Here is an 11,876-nt window from a genome sequence, read left to right as displayed (position 1 = left end):
TCCATAATCTTTATAGCTTTTATTTACATATAGAAATTAGTAAAACTTAAAACCAATGCAACTTGTACAGAAATCCTTTAATTTCCTTTATTTCCACACATTAAAAAATGAAACACACTATACAAATGGTTTCTCATAGCAGATTACGCGTGGGTCCGCCTGGGCGCGCTCCCCGGCTCGGGGCCGCCGCAGACCGCGGGCCGGAGCCGGTGGGTGGGTTGGAATGCGGCCACATGCAGCCCCGCGGGCCAGGCCGGTCTGAGGGCTGCGCGGGGCGGCCCGACAGCCGGACACGGGCCCCGCTCGGCCAGTCTCTGCAGGAGCTAACGGGCACGGTCAGCGCCTCCGCCAGCGCTAAGCCAAGTAACTGTAGGTGTCCTTCTCGCCGTCCACACGCTCCAAGTACTCCTTCTCAATCAGAATGTCAATGCATTTCTGGGCGTTTTTAAAGAGAAAAGGGAGAGTGGTCAAAAGCCCAGCCAGCAGCTTCCTGGCCCGGCCTCCTGCCCGCGGACAGCCCAGCCGGGGTGGGGTTGACGGCGGCGATGCCAGACTCCGTCTCACTACGTGTGGCACTGGAGTGGCACGGCCTGTCTGCCAGGGGTCTCCGCCACTGCCCCCAGGGTCTGCACGGGCCGGGCTACACGGGGCAGTTGGCACGACCGCGTGCACAGGCGCCAACCAGCGACTCGGGAATACCAGCACAGCTCAGGGGTGGGTGCTATGCCCCAATGTCAGCCCAGAGCCCTGGAGAAGTCAGGGAACCTTCTAGAAGGTTGGTCCCATCTAACTCAGACTCTAGAGCTGTTACTCATCGTGGGGGTCCTATGTCAGCCACGTTAAAAAAATCACCCCCTTCGGGGACAGGAACCCACACATGAACCAGTCAGGCTGCTTTGCGTGATCAGCCTGCTGCTCTCGTCTTTCCTTGTTCTCTTTTTCTGACTTCTGAGCCACATCCGGCGACCCTCCGGGATGACTCCTGGCTCCGTGGTGCTCGGGGGACTGACTAGACGGCAGGCCGGGGGTGGAGCCTGGGTCTGCCGGATCAAGGCAGGCGCCCGCCCCACACACGATGGCTCTGACCGCCGAGGCGGTTCTGTACCTTAATGACAGGAACCCGAGGCTTGAATCTGGAGGACAGCTGAGTGAGCACTTCCCCGAGGAGTTGCTGGTGTTTGAGAACCTTCCTCATCTTCATGATTCGCACGATCGCGGCCTGTGTCGCCAAGGAGGAAAAACGGGCATGTTCATCGATTTATTGTTTGGGTCACACGCGGTGACGCTCGGGGGTCACTCCTGCAGGGCAAACGCCCTCCCCGCTGGACTATCATGGCCGGAAGGGCCCGCAGAGGGCAGACCCCACCCAGCGGGGACAGGAAGTGAGGGTCTGCAGGGCCGCCGGCACCTGGATTAGCAGCTTGCGGTCCTCCTCGATGTTCTTGTGGGTGGTCTCCTGCTCCTGCTTCTGCTCCGTTTTCATCGGCACGTTGATGTTAACCCTTAATTTCTTACTGTCGGGACAAGAGGGACGCCTGTCACCGTAGTTTCAGGAAACGCCGCGGACACCCCATCCCCTGCCCGCTCGCACATCTCCCAGACGCCCATTCGTGCATCTCCCAGGCGCCCACTCCTGCCGGGAGCCGTAATGCCAAGACCCCGATGGCACGGAGAAGCAGGACCCGCTCCGCACCACCCTGTGACAACACGGGCCAGGCCAGGGATCGGGGCCAGGCCAGGGATCGGGGCCAGGTGGGAGCCGGGGTCCCCTCCTGATTAGGGGCCTTACTTTTTATAACCGAGATATAATTTTATTAAAGTATCTGGCTTCAATTCCACCTCGTCCACATTTGCATTTTCGTCTTCCAAGACCTAGAAGGACACGGCCGTCAGCTGACCCTCGGGAAGAGGTGGCCCGCGCGTGAGGGGCCCCGCAAACCTACCAGCAACTTGGACTTCAGCAGAATCTGCAGGACTTGGGCCAAGATGTCCTGTGGGCAAGAGAAGGGGTGAGTGGGGGCGAATGGCACTTCCCGTGGCGACGTCCGTCCCCATTCCCAGAGCAAAACCAGGCGCCTGGGGGACTGTGCCCGCAGGGAAGAGGGAGGGCTCCAGAGGGTCCCCGAACTGCTGATCCCAAGTACAGGCAGTCCTCGGCCTGGTGGCTGGGAGGGAAACGGGTCCTTCATCTCCCCTCACCCCTACTGGGCTCACACCATGAGGCCACAAGGTCAGGCCAGCCTCAGACCCGGGATGCAGGACCCCGTGTGGACACGTGCCACAGCTGAGACTGGGCCACTCAACATGGGTCTGGTCACTCCAGCCTCCTGGTCCGGGCCCGATGGAGGGAGGTGCACCAAGGCCTGAAGGCAAGTTCAGGAAGGACCAAGGCAATAACCCGGGGTTCCTGCAGCCCCCTGACATCTAAGGCACAAGGGAAGGAAAAGGGACGCCAAGGGATCTGTCTGCGACCCTTGCGGGGCTCCACAGAGAGCGGCAAACCCAGACAAGGAGACAGAAGAGGGGAGACGCGTGAGATAAACTTAAAGCAAAAACACTTTCCACGTTTGTTTCTGGGCTGCACCCAGGGGGGGCTCAGGACTTACTCTTGGCTCTGAGCCCGGGGATTATTCCTGGCAGGGCTTGGGGGACCATATGGGGTGCCGGTGATTGAACCAGGGTCGGCTGCCAGTAAGCAAAAGCCCTGCCACTGGACCACTGTTCTGGTCTCTACGACTTTTTACCAATGTTCTACTTTAGGACACTGAGGAAACCCCCTGGTTAACAACACACTTTACAGTGATGGAAGTTTCTCCCGAGCTCACAAACAGGACAAACTTCTGCCCAGCACTGTATGAAATCACAAGAAACTCCTCAAGAAAGACCTGGAGCGATAGCACAGCGGTAGGGCATTTGCCTTGCACGCAGCCAACATGGCCGACCCGAGTTCGATTCCTCCGCCCCTCTCGGAGAGCCCGGCAAGCTACCGAGAGTACTTGATATGCCAGACACAGTAACCAGAAGAAAGACCATGCAAGCAAAATAAGGAAAAGGCATTCATCCACCAGGGGGGCAAGGCCTGGGTAAAACCCGGAATCTGCAGGTCACTGTACATTCAAACATCCCCGAGGAATCCAGACCCAGACCAGGGCGTCCTCAGGCTGCGAGATCAACGATCTCCACGCAGTGACCCCTCGGCTGAGTTTCCCCTACTGGCACCGGACAGACAACTCCATTCGCAACAGTGTCAAAGCAACAACACCTCGGAGCAGATTCATTTAGCGGCGGAAGACGAAGAGTCTGAAGGTTACACAATGGCCGAAAGGTGCAATGACCCACGTAACGGAAGACACCCCACCCCGGGCTCATGTGCTGATGATTTAGTATGAAGACACCAAACCACCACCCCAGGAATCTAGAAGCCCAGGGCAACCTCCACCCCATGCCCAGCGCCTCTGCCTACAAGGTGCAGTGAACCGGGGCTCACGGAGGATCTGGCCGCAGCAAAGGACAGACGCGCAGATTACAAGAAGGGAACTGGACAACTGACCTCTAACATGTCTGCCAGGGTCATTCGAAAGGCAAAGGACCTCTGACCCTGACTTATGCAATGTTTCCTCGGATCAAGTACAACGAAAGGGGGAAAAATCACAGAAAATGTGTGAGACTGGTGACCCAGAGAACGGGAGAAAGGATCCACACGGCGTGTCTGCCATGGGGCAAGGGAAGGACACGAGGGGCTCTTCCCACACGGTAAGGACAAATAACCCAATTTAAAAATGAGCCAAGGAGCCGGAGGGCTAGTATAGCAGGCAGGGCGTGTACCTGCACACAGCGGACCCAGGTTCAATCCCCAGCACCCCGTACGGTCCCTCTGACCCGCACCAGGAGTGACCTCCGAGTGCAGAGCCAGGGTAAGCCCTGGGCACTGCTGGTATGACCCAAACCAAACCGAGCAAGCCTATGAACTGGCTTGTCCTGCCTACTTTTTGGGGGCCACACCCCAGTGCTCCTGAGTCTGGAGGATCAGGCAGTGTGAGTGATTGAACCTGGGACCCCCTTATGCATGTGTGCACTCTGAGCTCTATTTTCCCACCCCCGCAAAGGACACTTCTCCAAAGCTGACAGGGAGGGGCCGGTCAGCACACGGAAGGTCCTTGGACACCACACACGGACACCACAGAGAGGCCCGGCCCCCAGGGCGGCTGTGATGGGGGAGGTGGAGACCCCACGAAGCCCACACGGACACCCTTCTTCAGAGCTCACGGGACGCAGCAAACCCACCCTCGGGTTCACCCAAGAAAACTGAAAATTCAAATTGAAAACTCATATAATTTAAGTTAATGTGCACAGCAGTATTGCTAAAAAAAAGAAAGTAAAGGTAGGAACAATTCAAAAGTTCTTCAAATAAAAGCTAATACTAAATCCCAAAGACCCGGAGCATATCTCAGCCGCAGGAGTCCGAGACACGCTCCAGGGAGCAGAGCTGAACCTGACAACGGCCCTGCCCGAGAAGAGGCAGCTGAGGCCCCACCCGGCCCCCATCAGAGGGGAGAGGGCGGGGAGGAAGGTGCAGGAAATGCCGTGACCCGGGAGAGAGAGAGAGAGAGAGAGAGAGAGAGAGACACACACACACACACACACACACAGACAGACGGACAATCCTGTGACTCTCTTAAAACCGAGGTGAGAGTCTGTTCACGAAACACCCCAACCCAACCCAGAGTGGGAGGAACAATGCCCAGAGCCCCAGGCCGGGCAACGAGCGTGAGGGCACCCCTGGCCCACAGAAGGGGGCGTCACCCCGACCATGCAGGGACCAGCACAGATGTGTGAGATGGGCAAGGGCAGAAGCCCCTCAAAGAGGCGACAGGCAAGGTGCTGTGGCTGTCCCAGAGACACAGCAGGTCGGTGCCGGGGACTGAGCTTGAGTCCCCGCGTGGGAACAGGACTGACACAGAAGAGTGGGGGGCGCAGGGTGCGCGGAAGCGTCCCCCTGAGGAAGCACCTACTGCCCCTTCCGCGGGGCGGCAGAGGTCCAGCTGAGAGGTGGCCCCAGGCGGCCGGGTCCAGCGAACTGCCGGGCAGGCTCAGAGAGCTGCCAACACTGGGGGGAAGGCCCGACTAGCGGGGGGATGGCTAGGTCGCCACACTCGGATCAGAGGGGCGCCGGGGGAAGCGGGAGGGGAACGTGTGTGCCAGTGTGCTGCAGATCTGAGCGTTTGAAAAAGTCCTATTGAAGCTGCGAGAGCGCGAATGTTTCTACTAGGCACTGGGGGGCGACTCTCGCCCCGCCCCGCCCACTCTCCAGACCACGCCTCTCGCCACGGCCCCGCCCACTCCCCAGACCACGCCTCTCACCACGGCCCCACCCACTCTCCAGACCACGCCCCTTTCCCAGCCCCCTACAACCCAGACCACGCCCCCACTCTCCAGGCCACGCCCCTCGCCCCGCCCCCTACAACCCAGACCACGCCCCCACCCTTCAGACCACGCCACGCCACGCCCACTCTGGCCCCGCCCCTACCATTTTGATCTGGGTGCTGTCCGTGAGCTGCTGCACGGCGTAGGCGTCCTCCGTGTTGTACTGGAGCAGGATGGCCATCTGGAAGGTGGACGCCTTTGAGGTCCCCCACATGAAAGAGAGAAGCCAGCGTGAAACGCGCGGCCGGTGGGGTGCTCGGGGGAAGCCCTGCACCAGCGCCCCGGCTCCCCAGCCCTCCTGGTTTTCCTTCTCGCATGCGGTAAACACAAACGCTGAGCCCTAACGCGCATAAGGACAGATGCCCTCTCCATGTCTCTTCCTTTTTCTTTCTTTCCTTTTCTTTGGGGTCAAACCAGGCGATGCTCAGGGGTTACTCCTGGCTCTGCACTCAGGAATTACTCCAGGCGGTGCTTGGGGGACCATATGGGATGCTGGGGACCAAACTCGGGGCGGCCCCGTGCAAGGCAAATCAAGGCAAACGCGCCCCCCCACCCCATGGCTCTGGCCCTGTCCCTTCCTTTTTCAAATCAAATTTCTACTGAGCTTGGGCACCTTAAAAAAAATCAAATAAATAAATAGGACCGGGTCACACCCAGCGGTGCTCAGGAGCTACTCCTGGCTCTGTGCTCGGGAACCATTCCCGGCAGTGCTCTGGGCACCACATGTGATGCCGAGGATGTGTGTGTGCCAGGCACGACCGCTCCGGCCAGTGTCCTCTGCTTCTGGGCCTGCCTGAACCCGCGCGCGCTCCAACTCCGAGACCTGGCGCCTGTGCCCTAATCGTCCGTGTGCGTGGAGAGCAGCCACGCTCCTCCCCACCGGGGTCAGGCCGGAACCTGCCAGCGGCACGAGGAGAACAATGGGGGCAGGGGAAGCAGCAGGCTCCGAGCCACCCGGCTCTTCCAGGCCTCCCCGGGCCTCCCCCTGTGAGCCGGGTCTCTCCAGAGCAGATGCGAGGCTGTGGGGTCCGGCCGGCCTGTGCCCCCAGAACCTGACTCTCAACTCCACGGCAGGAGCCGCTGGGTTCTGCCTCCTGAGTGGTGGCGCGTGCCCCTCGCGGGCGGGAGCGTGTCGGCCAACGCGAAGGGGCCCCTACCTGCAGAGTGTATCTGTTCTTGAAGCAGTTGGTGACCAGCTCCCCTTTCGACAGCTGGTACAGCCACGTCAGCTTCCGGCCGCTGTGCCGACTGGCGTAGAAAGCCGTGAAGCGCTGGTAACTCCGCTCCAGCTGGGGGCGAGGAGAGCGTCAGGGGCCCCGCGAACGGACCCAGTGGCGTGGGAGGCTCTTGCGGAGCCCGGCGGGGAGGAGCAGTGCCCAGACGCACCCTCCCGGCAGGCGGCCGGGGCTGAGCGGTGCCCCGGGCCCTGCACAGGGCAGCCTGGGCTCCATCCCACGGCCGGGGATACTCCCCATTTTTTTTTTTTTTTTTTTGCTTTTTGGGTCACACCAGCCAATGCTCAGGGTTTACTCCTGACTCTGCACTCAGGGATCACTCCTGGAGGTGCTCAGGGTACCCTATGGGATGCCAGGGATCGAACCCAGGTTGGCCATACGCAGGGCAAACGCCCTCCCTGCTTGTGCTATCGCTCCAGACCCTTGACTTCCTTCCCTCCCTCCCTTCCTTTCTTTTTTGGTCATACCCAGCCGATGCTCAGGGTTTACTCCTGACTCTGCACTCAGGAATCACTCCTAGCGGTGCTTGGGGGACCATATGGAATACTAGGAATCGAACCTGGGTCGGCTGCGTGCATGGCACATGCCCTACCCGCTGTGCTATTGCTCCAGCCCCTGCTCCCCTAATTTTTTTTTAATGTAGGAGTACTGCTAATTATTCAGCCACTGATTGCTCCCAAGATTTTACAGCAAGAAAAAGACGACAAGCGAGTCTTTTCCTGCTGCCCGTCTTGGAGCAGACTGACCCCCTCGCAACACCCCCCACAGCAGCGGTGCTGCCGTCTTACCTCTGACGGCAACGCAAAGGTGCAGGACTGCTGAAAGGGCCACGACCCGGAACTCAGGACCTGGATACTGAAATCCACTGGGGGAGATGTAGAGTGTCACCCCAAAGCGGCTGCGCGTGACGGGCGCCCCCCGCAAGCTACTCCCCTAATGAAACGACCCCATTCAATTAAACCCCGACAGTGGTCAGTGTCGGAACCTTCCTCCAGGATGACTTTCCCCGTTGCACTTCAGTCAGAATTCATGCCCTTCCTCCAGCCTGTCAAGCTGGTGATTCCCCCAAACTCAAAAAACCCAAAACACAGCCCCCTCCCTCCCGGATCCAGCGGACTTTGCTGTGCGAGGCGCCCGACAGGGTGAGCCCCCTGAGGCCCAGCCCGCGGCCCCAGGACGGGCTGCGGCGGATCGTGGCTGTCTCCCCAGAGGCGGGAACCCCACCTTCGCCCAAAGTCTGCTGTGTCTGGGCAGTGACGCCCACCATGGCGTCGCCTTCACCTGCCCCACGCGGGCCCCAGGGTCTAAGCCATCCCGGCATCACCCGGAAACCCCCTCCAGGGCGTCAAGCTGAGGCCGCGGAAACTGGAGCCGACTGTGGGCAGCCCAGGTGGCCAGGCCAGGGCTCCTGGGGGGGCCTGCGGTGTGGCCCCGGCTGACGGCAACCCTCGCTCTGCCCCTGCCCGCGCGGGTGGCACTGGCTCGAGGCGGTCACGCCGCGCGTGGTACTCACGGTCCAGGGGCTCGGAATTGCTCAGGTGCTTTTTGAACTGCTCGTTCAGGTCTTTGCTTACTCCGATGTCCTGGAACATCCGCTGGAGTTTGGAGGTATACTCGAAGCCGCACGCTTGCTGAAATGGACAAGCGGGGGGCTGGCTCACGGGCTTCCGCGGGCACAGACGCGCCCGCACAGAAATCCAGGGCGCAAGGCACGCGCTCCCTCCTCGGATGCCGCTCGAAGTCCCTTCCGCCCAGCGCCTGCACGCACACGAGCACGGCAGAGGGGTGACAGACTCTGCGTCCCCAAGCCAACTGCGGTGGGGGGGTCGTCACTGAGGACAGGGAGTCCAGAGGATGGCGGGGGTGTGGGCTTGGACGGGGCACGCGGGAGAAGCGCCCAGAGAGAACGCAGAGCGAGTGCAGCGCGGGGAGGGGAGCCGTCGGCAGGCCGGGCAAGAAGAGCCGGGAGCTGTGGGGCGCCACGCCCGAGACAGAGCTGAGAGCCGGGGGCTCCCCCAGGGCCTCGCTCGCCCACCTTGAGCTTGGAGATCATGCTGGCCTCCGCGTCGTCGCTCGCACTGTTCTGGTGCACCAGGCGCTTGGCCAGCATCTTGGCGTAGAACTTCTGGAACACGTCCTTATCCTCGATGTACTTGAAGACCACCATCTGCAAACCCAGGAGCGCACGGTAGGTGCCCTGTGTGTGGGGGCACCCAGCACCCCCAGGGCCTGGTGCTGGCGGCTCATAGTCCTGCCCAGCGCTGACCAGCCCCAGGCAGCGGCACGTGGCCGGCGGGCATGCGGGGAAACGGGCACCAGTAAGCACCTTACCACTTGATTGAGCGTATCTTCCAGTTCAGCTTCTTCTGGGTTCTTGGAACTGGAAAAAAATGTTTCAAAAGGCACAATGTTTACAAACACATCAGCCTCTTGGCTTCCAGACCTTGGAGTGGGGAGAGGGAGGCCGCACCCCCCCCCCCCCCCCCCAGCACACACAGACAGACAGACAGACTGCCAAGGGGCCACAGGCGCCACCAGGCAAAAGCAACAGCAGACGATCATTAGATGCCACCCAGAGAATTCTTGTTTTTTTTTCTTTTGTTTTTTTGGGTCACACCCGGTGATGCTCAGGGGCTACTCCTGGCTCTGCACTTAGGAATTACCCCTGGCGGTGCCCGGGGGACCAGATGGGATGCTGGGAATCGAACCCAGGTCGGCCGTGTACAAGGCAAATGCCCCACCCGCTGTGCTATCACTCCAGCCTCCAGAGAATTCTAAAGAAGTTTTCTACCAAGAGATCACATGAAATGTAGGCAAACAAGACTGACTTTTCTAATTGATTGACCGTGAAAAAATAAAAAGGCACCGAGTTTACCTTCTATGGTTCCAACAGTCACAGTAGCTTCGAGAGGGTTTAGTCTATTGCCAACCAGTTCTGTCCGCAGTCAGAATCAGGGGAAGTCATGCGATTCGGGGGTGAAGGACCTCAAGGGCCCCTCACAAAGGCCCTTAAAAACCCACCTACAATGCCCCCACAGCTGAGCGAGCTCTGGCCGGGACGGGTTCCAGGCATGTCAGCGCCCAGCCCTGCACACCCTCCCCACAGGCCTGGGAAGAGCAGACAGGCTGGCCATGCTGGTGTGAAGCCGGGAGCCAGGGGTCGACCCCGGGCGAGGGACAACCCTTCTGGCGAAGGCGATCACACTGACCACTACCGACCATGACCCATAGAAACCAACTCTGGATGGAATCCCGAGGGCGCCAGGTTCTCAGAGGACACTGAGGGGACGGCTATCGGTGGCCTCAGAGACGTGGGCAGACATGTCTCCAACAGCCAGGGAGCAAAAGCACAAAGAAGTGACCGGGGCGCCTCTGAAGAGCCCCACGGGCCCAGGGCAGGGCCCTCCCCCGGGCCGGTCACTGAGAGGGAGTTCGTGCCCAGCAGACAACCCGGGGCTAAGAACCAAACCCAGGTGTGGAAAGAACAAACTCGTGAAAGTGACCCACAGAAAAGCAAATCCCCCGATTAAACATCGGGTGCAGGAACCGGGACCCACTTGTCTGAAGCAGACAGCCGGCGGGCGGACACGGCTCACCCCGACAGTTGGGGAAACGTGACCGGAGACGCACCCCCAGTACGTGACACGGCGCAGACCGGGATTCCACACGGAACTCCCCTGGAGTTGTCACCCCACCGTTGAAGAAGACACAGAGACGCTAATGTACCCTCCAACTGATCATGGCATTAGTCACAAAACTCAGAGGCCAGACACGCGAGACACTGCCCGGCCCGGGGAAGGAAAGAGGGAGCCAGCAGGGGTGGGAAAAGTGCCTATCAGGGATGGGCAGCGGTGAACGCGGAACCTGACGATCAGTGGCCACATAAACCGACTCATGGCCCCGTGGAACAGACACTGCGTCCAATGACCATGTACACCAACTCATGGCCCCTGTGGAATGGACACTGTGTCCATCGGCCGCATATACCAACTCGTGGGCCCCGTGGAACAGATACTGCATCCAATGACCACGTACATTGACTCACGGCCCCTGTGGAATGGACACTGTGTCCATCGGCCGCATATACGAACTCGTGGGCCCTGTGGAATGGACACTGTGTCCATCGGCCACTTACACCGACTTAAGAGCCCCATGGAACAGACGCTGCGTCCAACGGCAGCATATACCCACTCATGGGCCCTGTGGAAAGAACACTGCATCCATCGGCTGCATCTACCAATTCATGAGCCCCGTGGAACAGACACACAAGTTTATTCAATAAGAACATTTAAAAAATATTTTAAAGAGAGAGTGATAGTACGGCAGGGAGGGCACTTGCCTTCATGTGGCCGACCCAGGTTTGATCCCTGGCAAACCATACAGTTCCCTAAGCTTGCCAGGAATAATTCCTGACCAGAGAGCCAGGATCTAGTTTTATGTTCCGCACCTTAGCACAGCCAGGTGTGACACATGATACCAAAATAAGATAAAACAAGCTCCGAGGTACATACAGCCTGAGGTAATTTGTAATCTAGTCCACCAGGGAGACTGAGTCACAGGAGCGAACCATACCTTTTCTTCAACAGGGAGTCACAGTAGCGGGCCAGCAGCTCGGGGGACTTGCTAGACGACTGGGCCATCTTGGTGACCGCGTTGTTGTTGATGAAGCGCCCACAAGCCTGCAGGGCCACAAGTGCCGTTTGGGGTCACGCGCTGCCCCCCCCAGCCCCCCAGAGCCATGGCACCCACACACCCACCTTGTCGAGCGCGGCCACGAAGCCGGCATCGTTGTTGAAGGCTGACATGACCAGGGCGTTGTACTTCTTGTGCACGTCCAGCACCGTCTGCACGTACATTTTGGGATCCTGCGTGTGGGAACAGAAGCGAGGTCGGTTACAGCAGGGACCCAACAGGCCGTGACGCGCCCAGGCCGAGCAGCCCCTAAAGATGTAGGACCAGTGGACAGCGCCGGGGCCAGCAGCAGGGCACACAGGCCGCCCGGTCTGGGGTTGTCGAGAAGCACACTCTCCGCCTGGGCACAGAAAATGGCCCTCAGGCTTCCGTGGAGAGAGCCCCACGCAGAGCCCAGCACGGGGCCGAGAACACACACACTCAAGCCTGGTCACTGCAGCTGAACTCCTACTTTTGGCTTTGCTGGCCCTCTGGCTCGGGCAGACGACGGCTGTCCTTCAGCCCCAGTGACCCGCCATCTGCCTC

The 11,876-nt window shown here is 59.8% G+C and overlaps 1 protein-coding gene across 1 annotated transcript in view; it reads right to left on the bottom strand.

The window, feature by feature from the left end:
• Positions 1-11,876, bottom strand: part of CUL1 (cullin 1) — a 34,972-nt gene continuing 23,096 nt past the window's right edge. The window contains exons 9-21 of the mRNA XM_056106795.1: positions 11,417-11,524; positions 11,232-11,338; positions 8,991-9,039; positions 8,695-8,826; positions 8,173-8,290; positions 7,448-7,524; positions 6,582-6,713; positions 5,528-5,620; positions 1,944-1,991; positions 1,790-1,872; positions 1,409-1,514; positions 1,106-1,219; positions 1-435 (exon numbers count right to left, since the gene is read on the bottom strand). Coding sequence (XP_055962770.1) covers positions 355-435; positions 1,106-1,219; positions 1,409-1,514; positions 1,790-1,872; positions 1,944-1,991; positions 5,528-5,620; positions 6,582-6,713; positions 7,448-7,524; positions 8,173-8,290; positions 8,695-8,826; positions 8,991-9,039; positions 11,232-11,338; positions 11,417-11,524 — 1,248 coding nt within the window. The 3' untranslated portion in view covers positions 1-354. The remainder of the gene's footprint in view (positions 436-1,105; positions 1,220-1,408; positions 1,515-1,789; positions 1,873-1,943; positions 1,992-5,527; positions 5,621-6,581; positions 6,714-7,447; positions 7,525-8,172; positions 8,291-8,694; positions 8,827-8,990; positions 9,040-11,231; positions 11,339-11,416; positions 11,525-11,876) is intronic.

The sequence above is a fragment of the Sorex fumeus genome, unplaced genomic scaffold (assembly GCF_029834395.1).
Source record: "Sorex fumeus unplaced genomic scaffold, SorFum_2.1 ptg000143l, whole genome shotgun sequence".
Taxonomy (NCBI): Eukaryota; Metazoa; Chordata; class Mammalia; order Eulipotyphla; family Soricidae; genus Sorex; species Sorex fumeus.
The sequence above is the reverse complement of the archived record's forward strand: the minus strand, read 5'-3'. Positions and strand labels throughout refer to the sequence as shown.